Source organism: Vulpes lagopus, chromosome 10 (assembly GCF_018345385.1).
Source record: "Vulpes lagopus strain Blue_001 chromosome 10, ASM1834538v1, whole genome shotgun sequence".
Lineage (NCBI taxonomy): Eukaryota > Metazoa > Chordata > Mammalia > Carnivora > Canidae > Vulpes > Vulpes lagopus.
This window is the reverse complement of record NC_054833.1, coordinates 83,563,643-83,576,053: the sequence shown is the minus strand read 5'-3', so window position 1 is coordinate 83,576,053 and position 12,411 is coordinate 83,563,643. Positions and strand designations below refer to the sequence as shown.

At 51.8% G+C, this 12,411-nt stretch overlaps 1 protein-coding gene across 1 annotated transcript in view; it reads right to left on the bottom strand.

Moving 5' to 3' along the window:
- Positions 1-12,411, bottom strand: part of PRKCZ (protein kinase C zeta) — a 101,515-nt gene that overhangs the window by 15,518 nt on the left and 73,586 nt on the right. The window contains exons 6-10 of the mRNA XM_041771003.1: positions 10,819-10,950; positions 9,749-9,827; positions 8,652-8,704; positions 5,857-6,045; positions 2,577-2,674 (exon numbers count right to left, since the gene is read on the bottom strand). Of these exons, the coding sequence (XP_041626937.1) occupies positions 2,577-2,674; positions 5,857-6,045; positions 8,652-8,704; positions 9,749-9,827; positions 10,819-10,950 (551 nt within the window). The remainder of the gene's footprint in view (positions 1-2,576; positions 2,675-5,856; positions 6,046-8,651; positions 8,705-9,748; positions 9,828-10,818; positions 10,951-12,411) is intronic.

Sequence of the window (12,411 nt, the reverse complement as noted above, 5' to 3'; positions counted from 1 at the left end):
TGTCACACCACCCCTGCTTGCCAAGGCCTCATCATGTTTCAGGACTTGAATCCCTGTGGGTATCCTGCTGGCTGTGAGGGCTGGTGGGCGCAGTGCTAACTACCACTGGGCTGTGGTGGGGGATGTTCCTGGTCCCTGGGGCCCAGAAACAGTGCCAGCGATTCACCTGTTCAAAGGTCTGGCACCAACACAGAGAGAGGCCCTCACATGTCTATCAACAGTTCGCCACAAGCTGGGCCTTGCTGTCAACATTTTAATGTCTTACTAATCCCTGCAATGACCCTATGAGGTGGCGTCCCTACTGCTCCCTGTTCCCAGGAGACTGGGGTGTGCACGGGTCACCCTGAGGTCGTGCAGCTGACAAAAGGGCTGGGATCTGCACCCCAGAGGTGGCCCTGACTCTCTGCTGTGCTGCTGTCAGGAAGAACGAGGGGTTGCATGCACAAGCCTCTCCCTGCCATTTCCGTGGGCTACTCAGACTTCCGACTCTGTAAGTGGCCACGCCAAGGACACCTGTCCACAGACGAGCAGCAGAGCCCATCTGCCAAAGGATATCATGGCTCCCAGCCCCAGCCCTGCAGCCGGCTCTCCCCGCCATGCATGTGTGTCTGGGCTCCTGGGCTCCTCCCAGCTGCTCGTAACATCTGCAGCCCTCACTGATTAATGAGTCACATAAAATATGACATGAATTCCCTTTTACTTGTACCAAGGACAGACTTGTACCTTAAAAAAACATTCTTTAAACAGCGTGACTGCTTACAAGGTGTCAGGTATTAACCAAATGCTCATGGCACAAGACACCTGGAGCCCACACCAGGTTGGGGAGACAGACACACACATAGCTGGGGTCAAACAGGCCCAGGAGAGGTGCCCTATCTTGACTAACCAGGTGTTCAGTGCTTCTAGAATACAGATCCTGTGAAAAGAGAAACTTGGTGTCTATGTTAGCTGTTTCTGGGATGTGGACTCTCCTCATGAGCACCGTAAACCAATCTTCTAAAATGATTGCTTGGAAAAGCAGAGTGGCCTGTGGTTGTGTCATAGGGATCACACAGAAACAACGGATGGACCCACTTTTTTTAGGTTCTATTTAACAAAGCTGGGAACATGATACATAGTCCATCTCTGGGTGCAGAAAGTGTGCTCTAGATAAGGCAGATGGGAATGAGGCCAAAAGTCTGATGCCTCTCCATCCAGACCCCCATTAATTCATCTAGGAAAATCAAGTCTTTTGGAATCTCACCATTCAGGAAGTAGGGGCTGGGATGGGTTGTCTTCCCTTGGAGTATTCATAATTCCCAGGGACAGTGGTCAGCACTAAACAGAGGCATAGAGAGAATGTGACTGCCAGACCTTTCCAGGATCTCTGAAGCAGGAGAGGAGGAAGGAGGAGCAGAGCCCACCTGATGGCATGACAAAGGTGGGCAGAGCAGAGGCACGAGGGTGGAGCCTGGTTACAGCAACCTCGTCCACAGTCCTGGGAGCCCAGGTCGTATCCCAGAAGCAATGGGGAAAGTAATCAGAGGAGCTTCGAAGTGGGAGAAAGATACTTTTGATCTGTGTTTTCAAAATGGCTTAACTGTAACACGGGGGATCTGGCAGCCTGGGGATTCCCAGGGACTGGATGCCCCCCGAGAGGCTGTGGCCAGGGTTCTGACCAGAGAGGAGGGAGGAACCTGAGACACATCAGGGAGGTAGTATCAGTGAGCTCAGTGGAAGGAACATCTACAGGTTTGGGGGAAAGGCCATTTATCCCTTGGTGCTTGTGCCACACAGGTGGCAGCCAGTACGGGTGGGCGAGGGGATGAAGGTCAGGAGGGAGTTGAAGGTGGATGTGGGGATGATTTACAGCTGAGCTGAGCTACTCTTGGAAGCTCCCACCTCGTTTCTCCCCAACTTCACCCCATGAGCCTCTTCCCTTTGCCAATTTTGCTTCATACCCTTTCACGGCAAGAAATCTTAACCTTGAGTTCTACTATGTGCTGGTCCTATGCGTTCTCCTGCTAAATCACTGAACCTCGGGGTGGTCTTGAGGACCTCAACACTGAATATAGTTGTTTTTTTTTTTTTTTTTAAATAAGCAAACTGGGTGAGTTCAAGTCAACTGGGTGAAAAGAATTCTAAACAGAATATATATGGACTATCCTAAACCAGTAGTTTTCAAGACTTTTAAAACAGTAGGATTCCAATATATATAAAGTTTTATTAAGTGAGGTTGTTGGTATTTTTTAATTTATTCTGCTTACTGGTTAAGATCCATGAACACAGAAACCCACCTCTTGCCCACTGTGGCATCCCAACACCTAACCCAAGGCTTCTATGCCTGTACTCAGTAAGATGTTTTCAATAAATATTTTATAAATGCAATGAAATAATTTAGGTTCAAATCCATAAAATTTACTTGATGTAACATCAGCTGATGAGAACAACAAAGTTAGTTTGATGAGCCAAAAAAAAAACCCATACTTGCAACTGAGAGAACCCTACTATGATGGTGGAAACCTCATGCCTACTCAGCTTCCGTGCAGTTCAATTCAGAAACCAGCAGAATCTTAGACACATGCTCTTTTTCTTACCGACTTGTTGTCTGGAAGCAGGAGTGTAAGCCGACCAGGAAAGGGTTGCTAGATGCCTGCTCAAACACATGCTTCTCTGTCTGTACCCAGTCAATATCCTGAAATAGAAACCAGGGTGTGTTAATGAGGCTCCTGGATACTCTTCATCCTCGAGAAGGCGAGGCAAGAGAGAAATGTCTCTCACCTCTGCTTGTAAGCAGACAATACAGACAGGAAAAGGAAAGTGCCCATTAAGAAATACATCATCACCACCATCCCCATCTCTACCACCATCCTCACTATCACGTTCATCACCATCACAATCATCGCCATCACCACCATCATCATCATCATCACCAACACCAACACCATCTGTCACTGTCTCCACCACCATCACTAGCTGTGTGCTGGCCTCTGAGCTACAGGCTCTCCATGTACTGCCTCGTGTGCTCCCTGTGGCAGCCTTGGGGCTGGTGTCACCTCCACTTAAGACACAAGGAAACGGGACAGATGCTTAAGCAGATTTCCCCATGTCCCGTGCCCATCTCTAGAGCACCAGTCCTACCACAGAGCTCTCTCCCTCCCAATCGGCGCTGGAATTTGGGGAAAGCTGCAAATTCAAGTCACTTTAGAGTCATGATTCCACAGCTTTGATTCCATTCCAACCCAGAAAGCAGAGCTGAATGAGTTAAACGGCTCCTCCCAGGGGTGGAGAAGCAAGAGTGAAAGGGGTGTATCTGGAGAAGTGCTGCCTGCCTCTGAAGGTGTCCAGGAACAAATACACAGGTTTCAGTGGGGTTCGTCCTCTGTGGGCTCATTCAGGAGCCCCCTGTACCCCCCAAAACACCCCTTGGGTGGCTCAGCTTCAGAGCCATCCATCCATGCAGAGGACTCCCAGCCTTGCCTCTCCCTGATCTCTTGACTCCGAGCTCACGCAATGGCCAGTTGGTAGCCCCACGGGGCAATCCTGCATGGCACAGACAGCCTTCAACCGGGCTTCCAGCCAGCCTCCGCCACCTGTGCACCCAGGCACTCAGGTGAAAACCCTGGTGGGTGGCTGAGACTTCCCTCCCCTCCCACACAGAGTCATGCCACCAGGGTCACCTGTTTGCATGTAGTTGTTCCTTCCTGCCAGCTAGGCTCCCAGGGCTGTTTTAACAAAGTACTATAGACTGGGGCCCGAGAACATCCAAACTTGTTCTCTCACTGTTCTTTTTTTTTTTTTCTTTTGCAGGGCCACGCCCCCTCTGAAGCCCCAAGGGGGGACAATCTGCCTCTTTTGGGCCTCCATCAGCACGATGGTTTCCCTGTGCATCTGTCTCAACTCTCTGTCTTTCTCTCTTCCTGAGCCAAAGGCAGATACTTTACGGACTGAACCCAGGCACCCCCTCTGCCTTTCTCTAAAAGGATACCTCTCATTGGACTCAGAGCCCACACACATAATCCAGGACGATCTCCCCAAGATCCTCATTTATAATCTGCAAGGACCCCTTTCCAAATAAATTCAGATTCACAAGTTCCAGGGGTTAGGATGTGGACATATATTTTTGCAGTGCCCCTACAGCCTGTCCATGGCTCAGACTCATGGCCACAGACACCGGGGTCTCACAGATGCACACATGGACATGCACACAACACGATCAGACATGTGCATGCATGTGCGCGCGCACACACACACACATACAAACTCCCACTCACTGACTCCCAGAGTCACACTTTTTTTTTTTTTTTTTTTTTTTTTTTTTTTTTTTTATGATAGGCACAGAGAGAGAGAGAGAGGCAGAGACATAGGCAGAGGGAGAAGCAGGCTCCATGCACTGGGAGTCTGATGTGGGATTCGATCCCGGGCCTCCAGGATCACGCCCTGGGCCAAAGGCAGGCGCCAAACCGCTGCGCCACCCAGGGATCCCCCAGAGTCACACTTTTCTTGAGAGATCACCTAAAAGTCCCACCTCCATATCTTGGCCCACAGAGGACAATCTGAAGATGCCAAGTATGAACCAAAGCAGTGTCTCCTGAATGCCTTTTCTTTCAGTTTTACAAACTTGACACTGTACTAATTTTCCAGCTGACCAGGGTCCCAGTATGGGAGTCTGGAATCATCCTGAAGTGCTGCTGACCAGCATTGAAGATGAGCAAGCCACTGCCTCCTGAGCTTCAGTCTCCTCAGCTATGAGGCATGTGTACCACCACTCACTTATGAGTTCAGCACTCAGGGGCCATTTGGGCAGTCTGTGCACTGCACAAATGCACCCTGCTGGTAGGGCAAGTAAAAGCTCTAGTTCAGCACCAGCTCTTCCTTCCAAACCATAAACCCGGGCCAAGGCCAGAAACCCTCCTGTGGTCTGCTGGGCCCACGGACATCAAGTTGCCTCATGTGCTACAGGGGCCTGAATGTAAGAGCATTACTGCTATCTATGTGTCAGTCCTTCCTCTGCTTCTAAGAGAGAGAATCTGCATTCAACTGAGAAAGAAAAAGACCAAAAGTACACGAAGCCAAGGAGCCCAGGTAGAGCAGCTCAACAACCCTAGTCAGCACAGAAATGTGGATCAAACCACAATGAGGGCAGATCATACCCACCAGAAGAGTGATAATCACAAGCCAGAAAACAGCCAGCCCTGCCTGGAAAGAAAGGGTGCACTGAACTGGGGCCCTTGCACTAATGGCAGGAATGTGAACAAGCAGCTGCTGGTCCACTCAGTGGTTCCTCAAATAGTAAGCATAAATGACCCTGTGGCCCAGTAGTTCCACTCCTGGATAAATCCCCCAAGAACCGGAAACAGGGACTTGAACAAATATCCACACGTGAACATTCATTCATTCGGCATGGCTCACAGGCACCAAGGGTGGGAGCAACTCAAATCTCTATTGACAAATGAACAGAGAAGCCAAATGTGGGCTGTTCATCAAATGGGGTATTATTCAGGCATAAAAAGCAATGAAGTTCTGATTCAAGTCACGATGGGGCTGAACCTTAGAAACATGATGCTCAGTGAGAAGCTGGAAACAAAAGGCCACCTGGCATGTGATTCTGTCTACACGAAATGTCGAGAAAAGCCAAGTCCAGGGACAGAGGGCAGATGAGCAGTGCCAGGGGCTTAGTGCTCACGGACATGGTGTTTCCCTCTTGGGGGATGAAGGTATCGGGAATGAGATACCAAACGCCACATGGACGTGAAGTTTAATATAGTTAAAATGATGAGTTTTGTTACGTGCATTTTACTTCTATTGGAAGAAAAAAGCACCGGAAGCCAGGATGAAGACCCCAGAGAGGAAGCTCGAGCCAGCACCTGCACTCACCTCATCATCGTGCACCAGCTCCTTCTTTACCACCTTCATGGCGTACATCTGGTCGTTCTTCTTCAGCCGGACCAGGAGGACTTTGGCGTAGCTCCCACGCCCAATGACCCTGATCAGGTCAAAATCCTGCAGCCCAAGCCCCTGAGATATTTTGATTCCATCCATCCCATCGATAACTGGCTTAAGGTCCTGAGGACAGGAGAGAAAGTGCAAAATAACAAGACTCCTCCCAGGTGAGGCTGATGTCTCCGAGTGGGCCCTGGAGCTCAGAGTGCAGTTCTGCTCACGGCCCTGACCCCACAGCCACCCCACACCCACCATTCTCAGACCCTGGCCACTCCATGAGCAGTTGGGTGCCCAGGGCCAGCCTCCCACCCACCCAGGGCTCTCCTGGGGGCTATGGAGTTTAGATAGCTGATATCTGCAAAGCCTGGCCATGGCCCTGAGCAAGGGCTACTGGAAACACAAAATGAAAGAGAAAGATGATCCAATTAGGAACAGGAGCTTCCCTCCTATGGATTATTTCCAGTAAGGGTATTTTTGGTGTGGGCAGGAAGTAACTAAGTGCTGACATGTCCCAGACACAGAATGGCCAGGTAGAAAAGCCAGGGGACATTTGTCAGTTACTCTGGGAAAGCTTTGGCTCTTGCAAGGTGGGGCTGTTCTGAAGTTCTGGACAGAGGCTGCAAACTCCAGCTGGTGGGACTTCCTCACTCAAGAGAACAATCTCATATGCCTCACTTGTCACCCAGAGCTGGCCACACATTCAAGGCCAAACTGAACTTCTCGGTCCAAATCTGGGGAAGAAGACAAACAGGCAGCAGAGGGCTTTCCCAGAACAGAAGGAGCAAATCACGATCCCAGGGTTTATGCTTAACGAGACAACTTTGGAGAAGCTCCAGGCTACCTAAAGACGGGGATAGGTTCTCAGGGGTTGCCAGGGGGACCAACTGCAGGGTGAGAAGCTTGGAACTCAGTCTCACCCGCTGACCTCCAGGGATGCGAGGGGCTGGAGATTGAGCCCATTCTCCACCATCCAATGACTAAACCAATCATGCTCCTATTATGAAGTCTCCTAACAAACCCCCAAGGACAGTGTCTGGAGAGCTTCAGGTGGGTGAACGTGTGGAGGTAAGCCTGGACAGGGTACAGCAGCTCTGTCCCCTTTCCCATCCCTGGCCCTGTGCAGCTCTACCTTTGGGTTCTTTCTGAGCTACATCCTTTAATCATAAACCAGAAATCTATTAATAAGCAAGATGTTTCTCTGAGTTCTGTGAGTTGCTCAAGCAAACTAAAAGAACCCACTGAAAGGGTCATGTGAACCTGATTTACAGCTGGTTGGTCAGAAGCACAGGTGACCACCTGGCCTGCAAGTGGCACCTGAAGGGGGGTAGTGTCATGGGCCTGAGCCCTTGAGAGGCTCCTTTGGGAGCAATGCCAGCTCCAGGTAGATGGCGTCAGGACTGACTGGAATTGTGGGGCACCTGACCAGTGTTCCCCAAGCACTGGAGAATTGCTTAGTGATGTGGAAAAAGCACAAAGGACAAATAAAGGAAGGGTTTTATGCAAATAAAATTTGACAAAAATTGCAGCTCAAGAGTCAGCTCTGGACTCACTCCACCATCTGGGCAGAGGAGGTGCTGGGGAAACCAAACCCACAGCAGATATGGTGCCACAGCCGGGCCCCAGAGAGCAGCCTCTGGAAGACTCATAGAGGATATGCCCCAAGCAAGACTGAGCTACGACAAGGCAGCAGCCCATCCTTCTGCAGCCAGGTCCTGGGCTGCACATACCCCTCTCCTCTTTGCCCCCAACAGACCAAGCTCTCCATACTGCACACCCCATCCACCAAAGCCAGAGGGCCCTGTGGCCCAGGTGGGCAGTGGCCGCGGGAGCAGCATCCTGTTGCTTCATGAGGTACCAACTTCCCAGGGATGGGACACTCGTCCTGTGACAGGATACAGAAAGTAGTTGGAGAAAATGGAGGCACTTGAGCCTTGGGAGTGAGTGGAGAATCAAGTTACTAGCAAATCTGGTGAGCATCCATCAATATACCTCTGACCCTGGCCCACCTGGCCATAAACCTGCCCGACTCAGGACAAAGGCCAGACTATCACAGGTGATCCCTCCACATGGAGCCCTGCAGACGCTTGAGATTAAGCAAGAGATTAAGCCAAGCAAGAGATTAAGACAATAAAAGCAAGTGACCCACTCCCCAGGGAGAAGCCTCATCACCTGTTCTTGAAGCACATAAGCAGGGCTCTCCTTGCAGCCCCCTGGGGAGCCCAGGCCACCCTGTGCTGATGTGGGAAGAGCCACACCGACCGTGGGTGTTGCGGAGGGCTCCCTATGTGCCAGGTGTGGCTGGGCATGCACACAAACACTCTCTGTACACTCACAGAAAGGTGTGGTCATTATCCAACTTGACAAAAGCAGATTCTGAGGTCAGTAAGTCCCCTGCCCCAGGACACTGCATCTTCCAGTTGTACAGAGCCAGGAACAGTACAGTGGACATTGTGTCCTCACACCTAAGATGCAGCAACAGCTCAGGTCTGCCACACCTAATAGCTTGGAGACTCCTTCTGCATTAAATATTGGAGACGCCATGCCACTCGGCCCTGAAGTCTTGGCCGGCGCCACCTGAGGTCCACAGACCACACCCTCACCTGCAGTGAGCTACAACTCTCAAACCTGCCTTGTTTATACTGAAATTTCCATAATTTCCTCAAAAATGAGCTAACAAACTTCTAAAAAAAAAAAAAGTGGAAAACTAATGAGCCATTTCATAGACTCACCTCAGAATCATCTTTAATGTTGTCGTGTTTCCGGGTTGAAGAAATGTAAGCAACTAGTGAGGAGAGAAAGAAAGTGGACATTGCAGGCATTGTCAGGACTGCAGCCTAAGACACAGGGCTCCTGAGGCCCCTCACTGGTCACAGACACCAGCAGCCCAGCTAGGCCAGCCACGCTCAGGCTGGACCACGGGCAGCCACATCTCACCCAGAGGCCTCAGGAAATGTGCTTCCTGGTCCCACCCAGATCTGACTGTACACCTCTGGGGCAGAGCTTGGGAACCTGTGATTGTGACGGGTTTTCCTCAGTGATTCACCTGGAAGTAATTATTCACCAGATTTCAGTGTCTAGCCTTCCAGATGTTGTTCTCAGTGTGTGCAGGTGGGTGGGAGAGGTGATGGATGGAAGGATGGATGCATGGGTGGATGGATGAGTGGATACGTGGGTGGCTTGTTATTTCTTAGGAGCCTCCTTTGTGTGAGCTACTGTGCTAAGTGATTTATGTTCTGCGGTCTCATTTCATCCTTCAAGGGCTCTCAGGGCACACAGGTCACACTGACCATGCGAGGGCTCGGGCTCTGAATAGTGCACACGCTTTGGGAGCTCAGAGTGGGGCTATTGGTTCAACTAGTATTCAGAATCTTTCTCCAAATGTTTCTGAACATTAAAAAAAAAAAAAAAGTCTCTTCCTCACCAAAAAAATCTCACAGAAACTGAAGAAACAATTTGACAGCATGCCTTTCCATGGAGACCAGCCTAGGCAGCAGCCCACCCATGGGAGGGCCTGGCCGTGCTGGCCACCCCAGGCAGGGCCTTCCAGAACTCCCAAAGTCGGTATGAGGGAGAATGCCCGTCCTGGACTCCTGCGGCAGCCACGCTGTGAGATGTGAGCGCCTAGGGAAGGCTGCCCCGCCCTGCCGACTCTGCCTGGGGGGTGATGGGAGGCCCGAGACGTCCCTGACCCCGCAGGGAGGTGCGCACTGGCCGATATTGACCCTCTGAGAGCGATGGGGGCTAGAAGGGGTTGGTGGTCAGAGAGAGGGGGCAAGCAGCAGGCAGAAAGCCCGGGTGCCACCGGCAGGAAGAAAGCAGCCCCTACTTCCATGGGTGTCCTCAGAAGGAAGATCCACATCGTCCTTGTCATCTACTGCAGGTTCTTGGGAAGGCATGACAGTATCCTGCAGAGACACAGGTGACAAAGGGACCAGCAGGTATTACCATGTGGCTTCTGGAGACACTGTGACTTTCTAGAACCGCCCCTTGGGATGTACACATTGCGGCACATGTCCTACCATGTATTTCACGAATGCGCCCTCTAACCGGATTGCACTGGAGACAGGAGGGTCCACAGGAACATCTCCTGTGGTCGGGCACCTCAGGCTCTGACCTTTCCAGCGGTGCTTTAAAAATGGGGCATTTGTGCATGAAGTTAGGTAGCCTTCCCCCTCGCAGTGCTGCATCACAGAGGCTGGGGAGCTGATGTCACAGCAGAGGCAGCCCCCTATTGGCTGGCACGAAGCTCCCTCAGCCCCTGACTGACTGCATCTCTGGGGGTGGCCTTAGTGTTTAGGCTGTTGTGGACCCATGGGGTCAGACGGCATGTGCACCTTTGTGGGTTTTGGCAGCTGAGGGTAAAAGGACTTTAGGAAGACAGTGCCCATTCCCCCACAGCAGCCCGTGTAGTGCTCAGAGGAGCCAAGCCTCTCAGACTCATGCCTGCCAGAGGCCCAGGAGGAATCCAACGTTCAGAACGGTCCGTCTCCCACTCAGCACTTCCACGAGCACAACCCAGCCTGGATGCTCAGTAGGGAAACAAACAAAGGGCCAGCCTTGTGGGCAGGGGCACATAGAGGCCACATCTTCTGACTTGCAGAGCAGCACAGACGCGCCCCCCTTCTCCCATATCTTCACCCCAGGGCGGCCAAGGGCACTGGAAGCCCCTCTAGAGGCCCCCATGCAAGCTGAGGGCTCACAGGGCTTCGGAAGAAGGGCCCATCCCAGGTGCCAGCCTGGGTCATGGCTCTGCAATCCAGTCACCCCTTCCCTTTATCTCATTGGTGGCAGGGTCCCACTAGGACAGAGGGAGATGTAGGGTCACGGGGGTCAGCATGGACAATGAGCCTGAGGCTGTCCCCCTCACAGCCCTGGGCCCATCTGGCCCACACTCACCATATGCCTGTTGCAGGTCAGCGGGACGAGCACGTGGCAGCGTTTATGGACTAGCAGCTTGCAGTTGATGCACCTGTAGCCCTGCCTTGCGAGACCCCATATCCTTTCGCTGCACTGGCCACAGTACGCTCTCTGCAGGCAAGAACACAGCCGTTAAGCCGAGGTCCTGTGTATCCTCTGATGCCCATGCTACACTGGGGACCCTGCTACGCACTGGGGCTTGTTGCATCTTGCAGTTGACTCCCTCAAAAGATGACAGGGATCTAGGACAAAAGGTGCCCTGATCACTGGTCACATCTGGACACCAGGCTCTGCCCAAGCTAAAGAGCCCCACTGGGGTCCATCCCAAGGTTGGGGGAACCAAGGACCCCAAGGAGGGGGCTGGGACTCCACTCATGCAGGAGTGATGAGACCCCTCCTGGGGCAAGGCCCCCCTGCTTCCAGGGGCTGGAGGGGGATCGCAGCAGAGACTCCCCTAGGCTGAGACAGGCAGGGGGATGTCCAGATTCTCATCCGTGTGACCAAAGAGACAGAGACTCTGCCTGGTGTTTGTTGTGTCGAAACTCTGAACTGCTAGGGGCAGTCTATGATTATCTTGGGGTGGGTATTTTTGTGGTATTTTTACAATCTTTGCTCTTCAAGGTTCTAAACATCTGAAATTAATGGTAACTATCAGCTTGTTTGATGGTTTTCCTAATTTTTAAAAAAGATTTTATTAATTTATTAGAATGAGAGAGAGAGAGTGAACATGCGAGAGCAGGAGCAGGGGGAGGAGCAGACAGAGGGAGAAGCAGACTCCCTGCAGAGCAGGGAGCCGGACCTGGGACTCAATCCCAGGACACCAGGATCATGACCTGAGCTGAAAGCAGACGCTTCACTGACTGAGCCCCCCAAACGCCCCATTTTCCTAATTTCTGACTGTTACAACATGCACGAAGATGAATGTGTTCAGAAATCTGGTCACATGCGGCAGCGGGTGCACCTGCATGTCAGTAGCGCCGGGGTCCCGAGAGCATCTTTTTTCCAGCCGTAATCCTATGCATGTTTTAGCCGCCTTGTGCCATGTTTAACAAATTTCATTCTTTTGAGAGAGTCTAATTACTCCTGAGAACAATAAAAAGGACCATAACTGTTCTGAACAGAGTTCATTTACAGCAGCTGTGGTGCGTGTGTGGGAGGCACAGACTGGCCACGTGTCTGGAGCTCACAGCCATGGGCACCGAGAAGCTGACTCCTCATCCTTGAAGCGCCAAGCAGGGAAGCAGTGCCCAAGGAGGCTGGTCCCCACCACTGAGCTTCTGGTCTTTCAGTCAGGCCTGGGGCAGTGCCCGGCACAAGTGCGTGCCCAATACATGTTCCTAAGGTCAGGTAAACACACACACACACCGCTACTTTTAACTTTGGAAACAGGAAAGAAAAGCATTTATTGCAAATCCTCCGTGTGGCCTAAAGCATCCATCCCACGAGCAGCCAAATGCAGACTGTGTGGCTCCGTCAAGGAATGGGCCAAAGTACAGCAGGCAGTGGTGAGGGTCAGCTAGGGGGGTGGCCGCTGGGGCACTTCTCCAAAGGCCTCCAACCCCAGCCACTGTC